The 17,013-nt window shown below is 53.4% G+C and overlaps 1 protein-coding gene across 1 annotated transcript; it reads left to right on the top strand.

Moving 5' to 3' along the window:
* Positions 1 to 412: 412 nt before the first annotated feature.
* Positions 413 to 1,573, top strand: LOC147970498 (uncharacterized). Its single transcript, XM_087523465.1, is given in 2 exon segments — positions 413 to 445; positions 575 to 1,573. Coding segments are annotated over 2 exon segments (1,032 nt in total).
* The last annotated feature ends 15,440 nt before the right edge of the window (positions 1,574 to 17,013 follow it).

The following is a 17,013-nucleotide window of genomic DNA, read 5'->3' as shown; positions in this document are numbered from 1 at the left end:
GATTGACAACCCCTTTAATACGTCGGGTTGCGAGTATTTGTTATTTGTGTGCAGGTGTTGTTTACGTGTTGTTGCTTGCTTCTCCTACTGGTTCGATAACCTTGGTTTCATCACTGAGTGAAATACCCACCATCGATGTGCTACATCATCCCTTCCTCTTTGGGGAAATACCGATGTAGCTTCAAGCCGCATCCTGGTCGAACAAAAGAGACTGACTGTGGTAGCAAAATCTTCGAAGACACCAAAAGTTTCGAAGAAGAAGTATGAATCATAATCGGAAGAAATGTAAGATGGTATTCTCTCGGCTCATAGTTAGCCCGAGGATGAACAGATCACCGATTCGAAGAATTTATTTTCTGATGGAAATCCCAAAAAGGGTGGTCGTGGTAGAGAAAGGAACACTAGTGCTGAGATGTTGGATCCTGAGACTTATAAAGCTCCACCCGTAGTTGAAACCATGACCAAGAGAAATAATAGGCTTCATAGGATTCACTATCATTGGGCAAAGAAGTTGTTCAATTATGAAAATGTCCAAAGGAAATATCACATCTAGTCCGCATTCAATCCACCCTAGAATGAGTGCATCGCTGAAGGTTGCCTCGGTCCATATGATGAAAAAGCCTGGCCACCTCCTCCTGAAAATGCTCATTCAGACTCACTGAAAACAACTGCTGATTTTCCTAAAGAAGTGGAAATGAGAGCCAAGGCCAAAGCCAAGCGCGAAGCAAAGGCCCCGAAGAAAAATCAAGTGCAACAAAGAAACGTAGAGTTGACCCAGCGAGACATTCAAGAGAAGAAGGACCGGGCCTCTGCCCAAAAGGAAAGAAAGGCAAAGAAGTAAGTTTCCCCTTGAGACTCCAGAAAGAAATCTGTTGCCAGAAAATCCAAGAAAGCAGCTTCTGCCTCATTAGATGAGTCCTCCGATGAAGATGCCTCCGAAGAAATACCAATGTATGATCAACGAGCTATTCTTGACAAGCCATATCAAATTCCCTCACCAGCGAAAGTTTCACCTCTGTTGAGAATGTCACCAAGGATTGCACGTGCTCCAGTCTCAGATAAACCATCGAGTTCTCCTACCTTGCCTGCAAAGAGAAAGCTGTTTCCCGAAGAGAAAGCTGTAGTTCCTGCAAAGAAAACCAAGAAAATTGTTCCTGCTTCCACAGAAGAACAGAAATATGACTTCGATCTTATGATTCATGTCATTGAAAGTGCTGCCTACGAGGAAAAATCTGATGATATGAGCAGTTTGGGTCTTACTGATGATGTTACCAAGCTGGTAACAAAACACTTTGCTGAGCTAGGAGAGATTACCAACGAACTGAACCAAGTTGTCGAGGAAAAGAAAACCCTCGAGCAAATGAGGAGAGATGCTCGCACTGAATCTGAAAGGAAAAGCCTGAAAAAGGAAATTCTTGAGCTCACAAAAACTCTCACTGTTATGAGGAATAATAAGATTGAGTGGCATTCATGGCTGAAGATAGATGTTCCTCAACTGTGTGACCGAAGGAATGATGAGAACAAATGTCAAGCAGATCTTGCTCAACAAAGAATAAAAGAAGAAAATTGTTAGAAGGTAAAGGAAAGAGCCAGCAAACTGAAGGCAATCTCAGATCGCCGTATTCAGAATGCTGCAACTAATGCTCCTGTCAAATCAATTGCTCCTCTGTAGCAGATACCACCACCCCCTCCTCACGAGGATGATCCCATGCAACAAGCTGAACCTGTGGTGGTTATCATTCCTACCTCTGATGCTCAAGAGACTGATGTTATTGACATCTTTCTGAACAACCCTTATGAAGGAAATGTCCAGCCCGAGCAACAAGCCCCAGAAGAGAAAATTAATGAAGAGATAGAGGTTGAGAAGGCAGTTTCATCGCCTCTAAAAGAAATGGAAGTTGATCCCTCCAGAGCCAACAAGGAGGATGACAAGATTGAGGGGGAGCAAAATGCTTCCTAAGGAAATACCACCCTGGTCACGTCATCTGGTGCCCCTACCCAGATGGAGGTTGATCCTGCTCCTGCTTTTGTTGCTTCACTGCCAGAACAGGAAGAAAAGAAATTTGAAGAGCCCATGGATCATGAACAAGTTCTACCACCTGTTGTGCCTCCGTCTGTTGAAAATGCACCGAAAGAAAAGGCCCTAGTGCTTGAAAGTTAGAAAAACGCTGAAGGAGTTTCGGCGAAAGAAAATGAAGGCAAGAGTAGTGCTCCTATGCCATCTGTGCTAGAAAAGTTGAAAAGGCCTCTTGCTCCACTCAAGCCAATCGGTGAAGATTTGCCAGCATCTGATGATGTTCGGCCCATGGAAATGAGCGGTGAAGAAGTACTGAAAAATCCCCAGGAATCATTTCCCCTGTTCCCTACTGAATTTTGCTCAAATGGTCATGCATTCAATGAGTAGCTTCAACTTTTGAATCTAGCATTCTTTGGGACAAGCTTGTACAAAGGAGAAAGGACTTCACGGTCACCGAGGATTTGGACTGAAGAACAAGTTGTGTATTATGCCCGAATTTTGTTCGACAAGAATTGGATTTTAAATCATAGGATATTGAACTTTGCTAAGCTTGAATAGATACCCTGCTTCCACCATGCCATCGAGCATTTGGAGCTTGCATTCTTAAAGGGATTTATTCACTTCAATCATGGATGGAATCGAGAGGTAATCCATAAATTCTATGCCACTTTGTACATCTTAGGAGAGCTTGGAGATAGCTTAACATGGATCCTCGAATGGATGACCGGAAGGGAAAAGATCAAGTGCTTGGCAGATCAGTTTTTAGCTAGCCTAAATCTTCCTCCATGTGAGTTTTAAAAGAATCATGAATGCAAGCTGCATTACTAGGAAGTGTCCGAAGAAAAACTTCACATGCTGATGGAACCCAACTTGGTTGAAGATGAATGCATTGATGTAGATGCTAAGAAGTTGGCCAAAAACAAAGTGATGTTTTATGTGCTATGCAATTCTCTCACGCCAACCAATAGACCAGATTCTATCAATGGCATTGTGGAAAATGCTCTTTTGGCCATCTATCAAGGAATTCAGTTTGATGTTCCGGATATATTCATTCGAAATTTGGCTTGTGCTGCTGACAGTCCCCAATCATTGAAGCTATATGCCCCATGGTTCATGCGTGCAATTGAGCAGCTCATTGGTGAAAATTCTTCTACCCCTATGGTCCAAAAAATTTCATGCCACCAGTACGCGTGACACTCTCTGTATAGTGAAGGATACTGGCAAGGGAAAGGCTCCTATTGATGTTGCTGGCGCTGCGTCTGCATTTGAAACTGCTCCGAAGGTTAAGAAAGCCAAGGTTGATATCCCTCGTATTGAAAATCCATCTCTGTATGAAATCTGCATTCGCACACAGCAAGCATTGGAAAGCAACATCAAGCTGGATCAAAAAGAAAAGCTGGAGTTGATGACTAAGTTGAATCTGATTCATAACTATGCTCGCCAAACCCTTTTGCATGAGAAGGAGGCAAAGAAGTGCTCTTGGACTCTCCTATGGCAACATTATTCTCGCAAGCAGCTGGCTGCCAAAGGCATCAAGAAGGATTATGACTACCTGGATTTACTGGTTGTTCTTCGTATCTGAAGACAAACTCCTAGGCTCCCTCAGTGTTTAGCTTCAACTGACCTATTGTTTGTCAGACCAGATGATGAAGTTGAAGACATAGCTGGTACACTTGTTGATACGTCTCCAATGTATCTATAATTTATGAAGTATTCATCCCGTTATATTATCATTCTTGGATGTTTTACAATCATTTTATAGCAACTTTATATCATTTTTGGGACTAACCTATTGACCCAGTGCCCAGTGCCATTTGCTGTATTTTGCTTGTTTTTTTACATTGCAGAAAATCAATATCAAACGGAGTCCAAACACCAAGAAACTTTTCATGGATTTTTTATGGACCAGAAGACCACCAATGGGCCAGAGCATCACCTAGGGGGTGCCCCGAGGGGGGCACAACCCAGTTGGGCGCGCCTGGGGGCCCAGGCGCGCTCAAGTGGGTTGTGCCCACCTCGGTGGCTTCCCGCACCCCCTCTTCACCCTATAAATTCTAGAATATTCCAAAAACCCTTGGGGTTAACCTAGATCAGAAGTTCCGCTCTCTATCTTGTTGTTTTCCCCTCTCTATCTTGTTGTGGTGAATTGAGTTTTTCCCTTTGAGATTTCGTTGTTATCGGAATCAATACTTTTATGGATTTGAGAACACTTGATATATGTCTTGCAATTGAATACTCGTGGTGATAATGGGTATCCTATTGATTCACTTGATATATGTTTTGGCACTCAACTCGCGGTTTCCCAAGGTGACATTGGGGTAATCTATGCATAGGGGTCGATGCATGTTCTTGTCTTTGTTTCTCCGATAGAAATCTTGGGGCACTCTTTGAAGTTCTTTGTGTTGGATTGAATATTATGAATCTGAATTTGCTTTGGTGTTATTTTAGTACGAACTCTTGGTTAGATCGATCAGAAAGAATAGCTTTGTGTTATTTTAGTATGAACTCTAGGATAGATTGGTCAGAAAGAATAGCTTTGAGGTGGTTTCGTACCCTACAAACAATTCCGTCTTATGTGCTTCGCTAGATAAGTACTTTGGAGTGATTCTTCGTTGCACGTTGAGGGATGGTTGTATGATCCAATTATATTAGCACTGTTGAGAGATTGCACTAGCGAAAGTACGGACCCTAGGCTTCATTTTGCAGCATTGCAATACCGTTTTTGTGCCCGTTTACTATTTGCTACCTTGATGTTTTTATTTATTCAGATTATAAAAATATATTTCTACCATCCAGATTACACTTTTATCATCATCTCTTCGTCAAACTAGTGCACCAATACAAATTGCCATTGTATTGGGTGTGTTGGGGACACAAGAGATTTCTTGTATTTGATTGCAGGGTTGTTTGAGAGAGACCATCTTCATCCTACAAAACTCTACGCTTGGAGGCCCAACACGTGTCTACAAGAATAAAGTTGCGTAGTAGACATCAAGCTCTTTTCTGGAGCCGTTGCCGGGGAGGTGAGTGTTTGAAGGTATATCTTTAGATCTTGCAATTGAATGTTTTAGTTTCTTGTTTTATCACTTGTTTGGTTGATAAAATAAAACTAATAAAATGGAATTGAGGTTGCATCATATTATTGATCATCTTTATAATATCTTTCGTCAAAATGATGTTAAAGAAAATTGTGGTCAATTGATAGAAGAAGAATTCAGTAGAATGTTTGGTATAAATGATGAGCATGATTGCAATATTGTTAGTATGAATTCTTTGAATATCCATGCTGCTAATGGTATGAAAGCCATAAGCTTGGGGATGCTCTGTTTGATAAATATGATATTTTTAGTCCCCCAAGATTTGATGTGCAAATTTGTTATAATGATAGCATGCTTCCTATTTATGATGATTATATTGATGAAAGTAGATTTGGAGAGGTCATGACTTTATTTAGTGATGAATCCACTATTTTGGAAAAGGTTTCGATTGATTGTGACAACAAAGTTGCTATCTATGATGATTATGGTGATGACATATATGTTATAGAGAATAATTATAAGCATGAAACTTGTCATCATGATTCTTATTTTCAATCCCATGATAGTTATTTTGTTGTGTTTGCTCCCATTGCTATACATGAGAATAATTTTGCTTATGTGGAGAGTAATAAAATTTCTATGCATATGCATCATGAAAAGATTGCTTTATGTGATAGTTATTTTGTTGAATTCATTCATGGTGCTACTGGAAATTATTATGATAGAGGAACACATGCTTCTATGTATCTCAATAATATCAAGTTCCTCTCTATGTGTTGAAAGTTTTGAAGTTGCATTTGTTTTGCCTTCCTATGCTAGTTGGTTCTTGCTTCCATGAATTGTTTGCTCACAAAATCCCTATGCATAGGAAGTGGGTTAGGCTTAAATGTGCTAGTCATATGCTTCATGATGCTCCTTTTCATGTTTCAATCCTTATCTTTTATGTGAGCACCTTTGAAATCATCATGCCTAGCTAAAATGGCATTAAAAAGCGCTTGTTGGGAGACAACCCAACATTTACCCCTACTGTTTTTGTGTGTTCACATGATTAGGCTACTGTAGTAATCATGTTATATAGCTTTTGTTTCAATAAAGTGCCAAGTAAGACCTTCGGGATGGCTTACGATGATAGTTGATTTGATCTTGCTGAAAAACAGAAACTTGTATGCTCAGGAAAAAAATTCTCATTTTTAACAGAAGCGTGCTAAAATGCTGATTCTTTTTGCAGAAGATTAATAGACAAATTTCCCAAGTTTTTCTTATTTTTCAGAATTTTTGGAGTAGAAGATGTATGGTTAGAGTACAGATTACTACAGACTATTCTGTTTTTGCCAGATTCTGTTTTCAATGCATAGTTTGCTTGTTTTCTAATTTCTTTTTTTTGAACTGTCCAGCATTGTTGGGTTTCATTAGCTTAGCAGAAGAGAGCGACAGGAGTTTGATCAAGTGATCGGTGGGCGAAAGAAAAAAAGGAGCTAGAAACAAGAATTCAAAACATGGTGATATATCATGGTATGTTCCCGAAGGGGTGCTCTAAGCATTTTGTGCCCGCGATCCGCCATTGTTCCATGTTCGAGCAGCAGCAGCTGATGATGTTGGCCGGGCTCGGCTGCTTCCCCTTGAAGGTGCAGCAGTTCCTCTCCATCCAGATTTGCCAACAGAGATGAGCACGATCATGGACTTGACGCCTTTCCTGGTAGCCACGGCGGCAGCAACAACGATCATTTTGACATTGGCCGTGGTTGTCCGTCCCGAGATCCATGTGTTTGGGTGCAGGGTTGCGCATCCCACCCATGTTGCCACCGTTATCCACACCTGCCCGTCTGTCGGGCAGTCCCAGACAAGGTGCACCGAGCTCTCGAGGTTGTGCATGCAGAGTGGGCAGAAGTACCCGTTTGGCCAGCCGCGTCGCTGCAATCTGTCATTGCATCATAGCCTGTCCAGGTGGAGGAACCATAGGAACATCTTGTTCTTGCCTAGCGCCCACACATTCCAGATGTTCGTCTTGAAACCACTGTCGCTGCCTCCCTCCTTCTGCGCTTTGTATGCCGAACTGGTGGTGTACTGCCCCCAGTTGGTCAGATTCCACGCGACGCTGTCCCTAATGTGCCGCTGGAGCACCGAAGCCGTGGCCCGGAGCTCGTGGGCCAGAGCGACCGCTTGCGGCACGATCGCCGTGCCTCAAGTTCAGCAGCCATCTATCCCCTTGCATTGCTTCCTACACTGGCATGTTCTTCTTGGAGTAGTGGCTGTATAGGAGGGGGTAGGTGGAGCACAGGGGACGCCCTCCGAGCCAATTGTAGTGCCAGGAGGAGGCCGTGGTGTCGTCTCCTATGGTGACGGTCGTGGACGCGGCGAAAAGGGCGGGATCACCATCATCACAAGGCGTGCCGGTGCCCATGCAGGGTCTTGCTGGCCGTTGCTAGCTCCACCAGAGCCATCTGAGTCGGGGGGACCGCGCAAACTGCGTCAGATCGTGGATGCCAAGGCCGGCATCTTCTTCCGGCTGGGTGACTAAGTTCCAGACGACCTTGCACTTTCCTCCCGACACCTCATCATGTGCCCATAAGAAGCGATGACAAGCTTTGTCGATCTCCTTGAAGAGCTTTTTGGGCACCCACAGGATAGTCAGGGTGAAGGTGGGCATGGCCGAAAGGTCGCAACGGACCAGCAGTCGGCGTCCGGTGAGAGGGATGACCTTGCTTTCCAGCCCCCGAGCCGTGCTCGGATTCAATCTAGCATGAGCTGTAGGTGGACTAACCTGGTTCTAGCCATTGTGACGGGGAGGCTGAGGTGTTGGTGGGAAACGACACCTATTGGGTCACTGGGATCCCTTATACGGTTGGCGGGCGCGGGGTTGTGCGAAGAGCGGGTCTGGCGGTCAACACACAAATCGTTTCCCTAGGTTCGGGCCACGGAGACACGTAAAACACTAGTCCTGCTTTGATGTGTATTTAGGTGTTCTTGCGTTCTTGAACTAGTTGCAGTAGCTCTCTAGCCCAAAAGATCCGAATCCCCCTCCAGTATGCCCCGGGCCTCCTTTTATAGACAAAAATGGGTTGCCACAATGGCACACATGAGGTGGAAAGGTGTACAGGGGCTGAGTCTATCCCCTGGCATCGTAGGACAAATGTATTTAATGCGCTGCCGACGTGCCCCTCTTGCCTTCTTGGGGACGGCAAAGAAGCTCGTCCCAGATGTCGTCGCCTCGCCTGGCTCCTACGCGCGCCCAAGCTGACGAGGCGTTGTAATGCCACATTGGCTGGCTGCTGGGCTGGCATCGTGGTGGAGCCTTCACGAAGATCTGCATGCCACCACGCAGGTGCTTGCTGAGTTGGTGTAGAAGCCGCGCGCTGCCACGCAGATGCCCGCCCAGCTGGTCGAGGTGGCAGCTGTATGGGAGCGGTGGTGGAGGCTTGGCGGACGCGGGCCTGGCCGCGGCCTCGCAGACGTCCTCGGCAAGGGTCTTGTCGAGGGCCCGGCAAGGGTCTTGCCATGGCACCGCGGTCGTCCCCGGCAAGGGTCTTGCCGGGGGTCTCGTGGATCTCCTTGGCAAGGATCTCGCCAAGGATCGTCATCTTCTGGTTCTCATCTTCTCTTGTGTATCTATGATCTCTACAAAGATCTGCATGCCACCACGAGGTGCCTCCCGAGCCTTGGTTCCAATATGGCATGGGAACCCCTTGGGCTCAAGGGTGGCGCGCTCTACTGGCGTCAGGCAAGTTGCCCCGGCAAGGATCTTGCCAAGGCCGCGGAAGCCACCCCGGCAAGAATCTTGCTGGGGGAGTCCACCTCACCCTCTTGGTCTCTTTGCGTCTCTGGTCTTGGCATTGCTCTGGTCGTCTTGTGCTCCGGCATCCCTCCCATGCCCTGCTTAGTGTGGTCGTGGGCGCGGCTCTGACTGCTTGTGCACAAGTAAAGGGGTGCAAAAGGAGAGCCCCTACTTTTGTACACCGACAGGAGCCCCTGGGCCTGGGCCACACATAAGCGCAACGCGTTGTTGGGCTAGACCCACAACGGTGCGCGGGTAGGTGGGCGGATTTTTACCGCAGTAATTTCCCGTCCGATGCGCTTCCCCACGACCCGCGTTGAACGCGCGACGTGGAGGGACATGCGTGACATGGGGGTCGTGCGTGGGGGGTTTCCGTACACATGCGTCACATCGTGGCAAAGAGAGGCGATCGACGCCTTCCCCGTAAAAGGGAACAACCGCGGGCGCGCTGCCCATTTACCTTCTGTGTCTTCTCCAATCTCGGAACCGCCGTCCCCTCCTTCTTCCTCAAGCCTTTGCTCTCGCTCGCCGCCGCCGCGTTTTCGCTACCCTTTCTCCTCCACTTCTCGTAGCCGCCATGGCACCCAAGACCAGCAAGAGCAAAGGAGTGTCCAAGGACGCTAGGGGGAAGGAGCCGTCGGAGAGCGAGTCGGTGGTGCGGGAGATGCAACTCGCCTACTTCCCCTCAAGGTCGATGCGGTCCACCTCCGGGACAACTTCAGGCCCCTGTGGGGGTGCAAGACAGGGGGAGAGATGATGGGGCATCCGGACACGTGCGTCATCCCCGCTGGTTGCGCCAAGGCTGCCCCGAATCGGTACCCATTCTTCGTCGACTACTTTTCATGTGGCCTCTACCCCCCTTTCTCTGATTTCTTCAATGACATCATGCACACCTACGGCTTCCATCTTCTGGATTTCACTCCAAATGCCGTGGCGAGCATGGCTCTTTTTGCCCATCTCTGCGAGGGCTTCACAGGAGTGCTTCCCAGCACGGCGCTCTTCCGCCACTACTTTTATCCTCGGATCCAGCAGGGAGGCGCTATCTCTGGTTGTGTCACTTGTATCCCAAGGCCCCTGGAGAAGGGGACGTATCCAAAGGGTGCACAGAAGGAGAGGTGGGAGGAATGGCGGAGCCAGTGGTGCTGGATTGAGGAGGAGGACCCTCAGGAGTTTTGCCAAGTTTGCCAGACGCCGCCAGTCCACAGAGATGACTGGGGCGATATTGACACCCAGGATGGGAGGCTCATGGTATCCACCGCCTCGCCACTGCCGGGCTAACCCTGGAGATGATTGGGGTGGATTTCATCCGCCGTTGCATCGCTCCTCTACACAACAAGGGGAGGCCGGCTTGGCTTTTCAGCAACGCGGCCGACATCATGCGGCTACGCTCTGGCCTGAACCGCAACTTCACGGTGATGGAGCACGCCCACTTTTGCCAGCAGCTCTTCCAGCTCGAAGTGAGCCGCGACGGTAGGGCCGAAAGGGCCAGCAAGGCCGCGAAGGTCGGGATGGTTGCCAAGGGGCCTTTGTTCGGGTTGCTGGCGGGGTAGTCCCGCTGAGCAACAATTCTCGCCAAACCGACATCATCGCCATGATGCTAGACTTCAATGCGCACGGCCTTGACCCGAATTGGGCCGAGCTGGAGGAGGATCGGGTGCAGGAGTTCTTCGACACCTTGGTGGAGAAGTACGTCCACGAGTAGCCGCGGCTCATCCAGGACACTACCCAGGCCGAGCTGGACTACATCGTCGTCAAGGCGGCGGAGGCGGAGCTCGCCAAGGAGGCCGGCGGCGTGGAGGATGAGGCCGCAACGGCCACGGAGGAGAAGGAGCTCTCCTAGTGGGCGGAATCCGCTGGGGAGGCCAGCAGAGCTGGCACCGGGGCCCTCTCATCGAAGACGATGCCGACGAGTCGTCTGAGGAGGAGGCTGAGGCTGTCAAGCCCCCGCTCATGGGGAGAGGGCATGCCTGTGGCGGGCCGTCTCTGGTGAACCGGTCTAGCCTAGCAGGGCCGCACAACAGCAACAACCTTTGGAGGCGCCCATGCGCCAGACGAGGGCCGCAACGGCGGGGAAGGCAGTGAAGGTGGCGGTGGCGAAGAAGAAAACAGCGGCCCCATCTTCGTCCAAGCGTCCCCCAACTCCACCTGCTTCCCCTCCTCCCACAGGTGACGACATGGAGGTCTTCTTCGACCTCGTATCTCTTAGCTCGAGGGGGAAGAGGAAGGCCACGGAAGAAGAGGCGTAGGATGAGTAAGTGCCTTGTCTTTTGTCATCTCCGTCCCCTCGGACCGTGCCACTCTTCTTAACTTGTCTTCATCTTCGCATGGATAGGGAGACGCTGGCCCAGAGGGTGGCGAAGAGGGTCAAGGCTTCGGCGGGCAGCCAGCCGCCAGCAAGCACCTCGAGTACGCCGCTGGTGGTGGTGGAGAGCAGCCCCCGGCAGAGCCCCCAGCGTGCGTTCATCACTCGCTCCAATTTTATGTGTGCTGGGGCACGATTTCCTGGTGCTGATCTTGTCGTGGTTGCAGGAGGAGAACGGCAGCAGGAGGAGGCACTGAGGGCCACCCCCAATGCGCCGCCCCCATCGACCATGCCACCCCGAGGGGGGTCCCCGGCAAGGGCGCCAAGCACCGAGCCCATGCACACGGAGGAGGAGGAGGAGGTGAACCCGGGCGCCGGCGGCTCCGTCCCGGCACTGAATGCCGCTGGGGAGAGGGCCACTTCATCCCAGCTTGGCGCAGGTAAGTTGTTTGCCTCCCGTCCCTACTCATTTTTCTTCTTTCAAGTTTTTGATCTTGGCTTTGCCTCATTCTCCTTCTCGGTACCTAGATCCTTCCTCGGCGGACCGGGAGGACGTGGACACTATCATCAGAGATGTCGCCAGAGAGGCCGCGGCCGAGACCGACAAGATCTCCGCTGAGGAGGCCGCCAAGGATGCTGCCGAGGATGCCGCTGAGGGGCCTGCCGGGGAACCCGGTGAGGCCGCTGCTGAGGAGGCAAGCAAGGTGCCCGCTGGGGAGACCAGCATGGCCGCTGCCAAGGAGGAGGAGGTGGTAGGCGACCAGCCTTCCTCCTCCGTGGCTTCTGGCTCGGGAAAACACCTGAAGGTGGGCGACGACTTGTTCGTCCACCTCCCATGGACGGCGAGCACCATGGCGCCCGCCGAGGGGGAGGTGTTTGACGACGAGGTGCTTGGCGCCGCCGGGCTTGAGGTCGTCGACGGACTGAGCGTCAGCGACGACTGTTCCCAGGAAGAGCGGCTCCTCCAGGGCATGAGTACCAGCTTCCACAAGCTCCAGGCACGTCACCGTGCCCGCCTAGACAAGGCCAAGTCCAGGATGGCAGCGGTGGACAAGGCGGAGGCGGACCTCGAAGAGCACATCACCGAGGCGCATGCTTGGTTCTGCCAGGCCTATGAGGAATTCAAGGCCGCCCTGGCCGAGAACAAGCTAGAGCTTGTCATGAAGCAGACCAACATCGACAAGGCCCAGGAGACGGCGAGTCGGCAGGCCTCCAAGAAGGAGGCCGCTCAGCTCTAGCACCAGGCCGAGCTGAACTCCCAGGAGGAGGATCTTGTCGCTCACGAGGAGAAGCTCACCGCGACACTCCACGTCAAGGACGAGGAGGTCCAGGAGCTCGTCGTGCAGCGGACCCGGGAACTGGAGCAGAGGCACGAGGAGGCCCGCAATGCTCAGGCCCAGGTCCATGCCAGCAAGGTGAACGAGCTGGAGGCGAAGCGTGATGGGCTGAAGAGGCAGGTCCAGGAGCTGACGGGGGAGAGGGATGCGGCCAAGGGCACTTTGGCTGACGCGCAGGCCGCAGTCCTCGAGAAGGCCGAGCTACTCTCCACGGCCAACGAGTCCATCAAGGACCTGAAGCTGAAGCTGGAGAGCCTTGAAGGGATGCTCTCGGAGGGCAGGGCCCGGGAGGGGACCCTAACCAAGAATCTGGAGGAGGAGAGGCAGCTGCGGAAGAACGACGCCGCCAGCTACGGAGAGTTCGTGGCAGGCGAGAAGCTCTGGATCAGCCGCCTCGCCGATGTCACCGGCAGGATCACCACACAGCTGGCTACCATGGGGATGCCAAACGTGAGGTACGTCCTGGAGCCAAACGTGAGTCCTAATACCAGGCTGAATATGTACTTCGAGGGTGTTCTCGGGGCCCAGGAGCTGTTCCACTCCAACAGGGCAGCCTCTCTAGCCGAAGAGTCCCGGAGGCTTTGCTGGGGTGGCATGACCAAGGTCCTCACCAAGATAGCGTACTGGAACCCTGACACTGACTTCGAAGCTTCGCTGGATAGCTTGCCGGACGACATGGACCCCACGCCGCTCGAGGAGTGCATCGAGCCCGTCGTCGGCCGCATCGACGGAGTTCGGAGGGTACAAGGCCAGTGCCGGGACTAGGCACCCCATTTCTTATTCTCGCTGCAGGTTTATGACCAAGACAATTTTTATCTTTAGTTAGAACAGCAGCAACAAATGATGTAATATAACTCTGCAGTACTTTGGAAACAATGCATGTTATTTTCCTGTTCGCTCTCCCTTTGTATGTCCACCCTACGTTAATCGGGTAGGTTTGCCGGCGCTGAAACCCAGGCGGCGTCCTGAGGACGGATCCTCAATGGCCTGCCGGGCATGCTTGCTGCCGAGCATGCTTGCTGCCGAGCAAACCACCTCGCTGCTCTTGACGCGGCCGCTCGAGCTGTCGAGCTGTCGGGTGGTAGGTGCGACATATGCCAACGGGTGGCTTATCATTGTGGGAGCCAGTAAGACATCGTCGGTGCCTAGAAACAGGATAAGGCGAAGACATGCATGCCGGCGGATCTTACCCAGCTTCGGAGCTCTCCGTGGAGATAACACCCCTACTGCTTCTCTGCGGGGTCTCCGCATGATCACTAGATGAACAAGTAGCTACACAATGCTCCTTGAGCTGTTTGGTGGGAGGAGGAAGAAGGGCACGGCTAGCCTGCTTCTTCTCCTTGTGGGGTGTCTAGGACTAGCAGGGGGTCGAACCCTTTGCATGGGCGCCCCGGGGGGTTTATATAGGCCTACTCCCCGGGGGTACAATGGTAATCCGACTGGGCGTGGGGCCCAGCCGTCTGTGATGGCGCTCGCCGGCTTCCGCGCCGGCTGCTTTGGCCCGCCGACTGGTGGGTCCCGCCGGCTGCCAGCCCTTGGTTGACAGGCAGGCCCCACTGTCCAGGGCCTGGTCGGCGGCGGGTTACTGTGGCTCCATCTTGGTGACGTGGGCTTCGTCATGGTAGGCGCGGCTACAGTGCCGCCACCCGTCGGGCGATCGCTGTAGCCTCACCGCGTCTTGTCTCCTTAACGGGGCTTCTCCTTCGAGGGAGGCGGCAAGCCAGCTGCGGGGAGCCGGCTCTGTCTTGGGCCGACTGGTTGGAGGCGTGGCCGCCTTCGGGTGTCTCTCTACCCAAAGGGGCCCACCGTCTGTGGGCCGCGCTGGCGGCCCGTCATGGGTGACATCAGGGTCAACATGGCAACAGTGCCGTGCCGGACGGGTCATGGCTACTCCGTACGGCGCACTGTGCCAGGCGTGCTCCGGGATACGGGGGTGGCAGGCTTCACTGTAGCCACGCCCCGTCGCACCGCCGTTAGGTGGGTACAAACTTTGAGGGTACGGTCTCGACCGCTTTATGGGAGCCGGCTTCTTGGAGTCGGCCTTCTCGCGGCCGGCTTCTCGAAGTCGGCCCTCCCATGGCTTTCTTCATGAGGGCTAAAGTCGGACCGCCTTCCGAAAGCCGGCCTGGGTGGCAGCCAGCAAGGGGAAAGCGGCTCCATGTCTTGGATTCTTGAGAGCCGGACGGGTTCGTAATTTTTTCAGAAGGGTCAGGGGAAGTCGGCCAGGCTACCCATGGCTATTTACTCCGACAGTAGTCGCCGAAGCTGATCGAGCTCCGAGGCGGACAAAGGGACGAGAAGCTTGGTCAGCTTCCCATCCTGAAGAGCTGGCTTTGCGGGGTGTATGCCTACTTCAGAGAGCTCCGCGTCTTGCAGGTGGGAAAGGGGTCGACCTGCATGCTGACCGCGGGCCCTCCCGTGGCCACGTGGCAGTGAGATCCTGCCAGCGCACGCGTGCGACGGGACGCCGCCGCAGGCCCGGGCCCGCCACTCGCAGGCCTTGGTCCGAGCGCGGATCTTCCGTGGCCCACATGGGCCGCTCGCCTTCCCGCGGCGGTTTTATTTCGCCGTTAAGGCACAATAAGCGCGGGACATGGGGGAGTGGGCATGATCGATCCCCACGTTTCCCCACGCCGCGCCTCCTCGGCTCCGCCACGCGAGCCTATAAGTAGGGGGAGGAGGGGGAGCGACAGAGGTTCGCATGCTCTCACTCGCTCCGCTCCTTCTCGTCCTCGTTTCTTCCTCTCGTTGCCGCCGCAGCCTCCCGTCTCAGCACCGCCGCGCCTCCACATCGTCTCGCTCCCATTGCGCTATCAAGCTCGTGGGATGGCTCCAACGTCCATGATGATCACGTTGAATTCCTTCGCCAGACTCGGTGCCTGCCCGACGCCAACCTCATGCGGGTCCGCCTGGCGCCAGAGACGGAGGTCTCGCCGGCGCCGGGGGAGGGCGAGCAGGTCGTCTTCCGTTCGCACTTCCTGCGCGGCTTCGGCCTTCCGGCAAGCGGATTTCTGCGCTCCTTCCTCGAGTTCTACAACCTTCAGCCGCATCACCTTACGCCCCATGCGGTAATGCTACTGTCGGCCTTCGTCTCCCTCTGCGAAGGTTTCTTGGGGCTGCTCCCCACGCTGGAGCTCTGGGGGGAGTTCTTCCAGAGCAAACTTGGCACCATCGTCGTAGGCGTGCCCGCCCCCTGCGGGGCCTTCATCGCCATGAGGAGGGCGGGCGAGAACAACCCGTTCCCGCCCATCCCCCTGATCCAGTCGGTGAAGATCTGGCAGAAGTCATACTTCTACGTGAAGAATGTCGCCGAGCAAGGGGACCACGTCAACCTGCCGGCTTACGTAGCCGGCCCGCCGGCTGGGAGGCAGCCCTCATGGAGTTTCTGGTCCCGGTCGCTGTCTCAGGCCGGGAACGCCGCCGTCTCCCTGCTTCGGGTGATGATCCAGTCGGAAGGCCTAAGCGGGGCCGACTTGGTGGCCGCCTTCGTGGAGCGCCGGGTATCTCCTCTCCAAAGCCGGCCCCACATGATGTGCCAGATGAGCGGCCGCTTCGACCCAAGCCGGCTAAGCACCAGGGAGATGCCTCACGCGGAGGTATCGTATATGGTAAACTATATCTCCAACTGCAAGCTCGCCGAGGACTAGCGATACGGCAAGGCGCCGTATTCTCGCGCCAACCCTCCGCCCGTGGTAAGCTTTCTTTTCTTTCTTCTTTTCGTTGGTAGCCGCTTTATGATGGCCGGCTTCTGATCAGTCGGTTCTTCTTAGCAAAACCCCCTTCTCCCGCCGACGACCGGAGCAGCGGGGATAGAACACCAGTATGCCCCTGACCGCATGACAGATGACGTCGACGACCCGGACTTGGGGGCGGCCGCCATGGAAGACGCTGTCGTGGGGGACGACGCTGGGCCCGGGGGCTCAAGGCTCACCGCGAGCTTCGAGGACTGGCCGGACGATGCTGAAGCCGAAGTCGCCTTGCGTCGCCAGCCGGCGGCCGACCATCAGGGCGCGGGCTCGTCCATCGCGCCGGCTGCCGGTGGTGGCGCACAGAAGCACCGGGCCGCTTCAGGCCTCTTCGGCAGTCAGCCAAAGAAGTCCAAAGCCTCCACCGCGGCGACCAAGCGAGACGAGGCGGCTGCGAAAGCGGCCCGCTTCCGCAAGGCGGTGAAGCAGCCTCAGGCGGTCTCAGTGTAAGTCGTCAATTGCCTTGTCGCATGCTCTTCATCATTCTCTTCTTGTTGGAGCATTGTTCTTAATTTCTTCCGTTTGCTGGGCAGGGCGCCGCTTTCCCTTGAGCGTGGTCCGGGCGGCTACGTAGTTGGGCCGACTGGAGGTTCTTCAAGCTCCCGCCGCATGGACCCCCGCGCCGACCTCAGGGAGGCCACAGAGCGGAACGCCCGTGAAGCGCGGGAGGAGCACGAGGCGGCGGAGAAAGCTGCCGCCCAGGCGGCGAGGGAACAGGCCAACGCGGCAGCCAAGGCCCAGACGGAGGCGGCGACCGCGGAGCCGGAGGCGGTGGGTTCGCGCAACCAGCCGCCCCTGCTC

Source organism: Triticum urartu, chromosome 5A (genome assembly GCF_056163025.1).
Source record: "Triticum urartu cultivar PI428250 chromosome 5A, HENAU_Tu73, whole genome shotgun sequence".
Taxonomy (NCBI): domain Eukaryota; kingdom Viridiplantae; phylum Streptophyta; class Magnoliopsida; order Poales; family Poaceae; genus Triticum; species Triticum urartu.
This window is presented reverse-complemented; position numbering and strand designations above follow the sequence as displayed.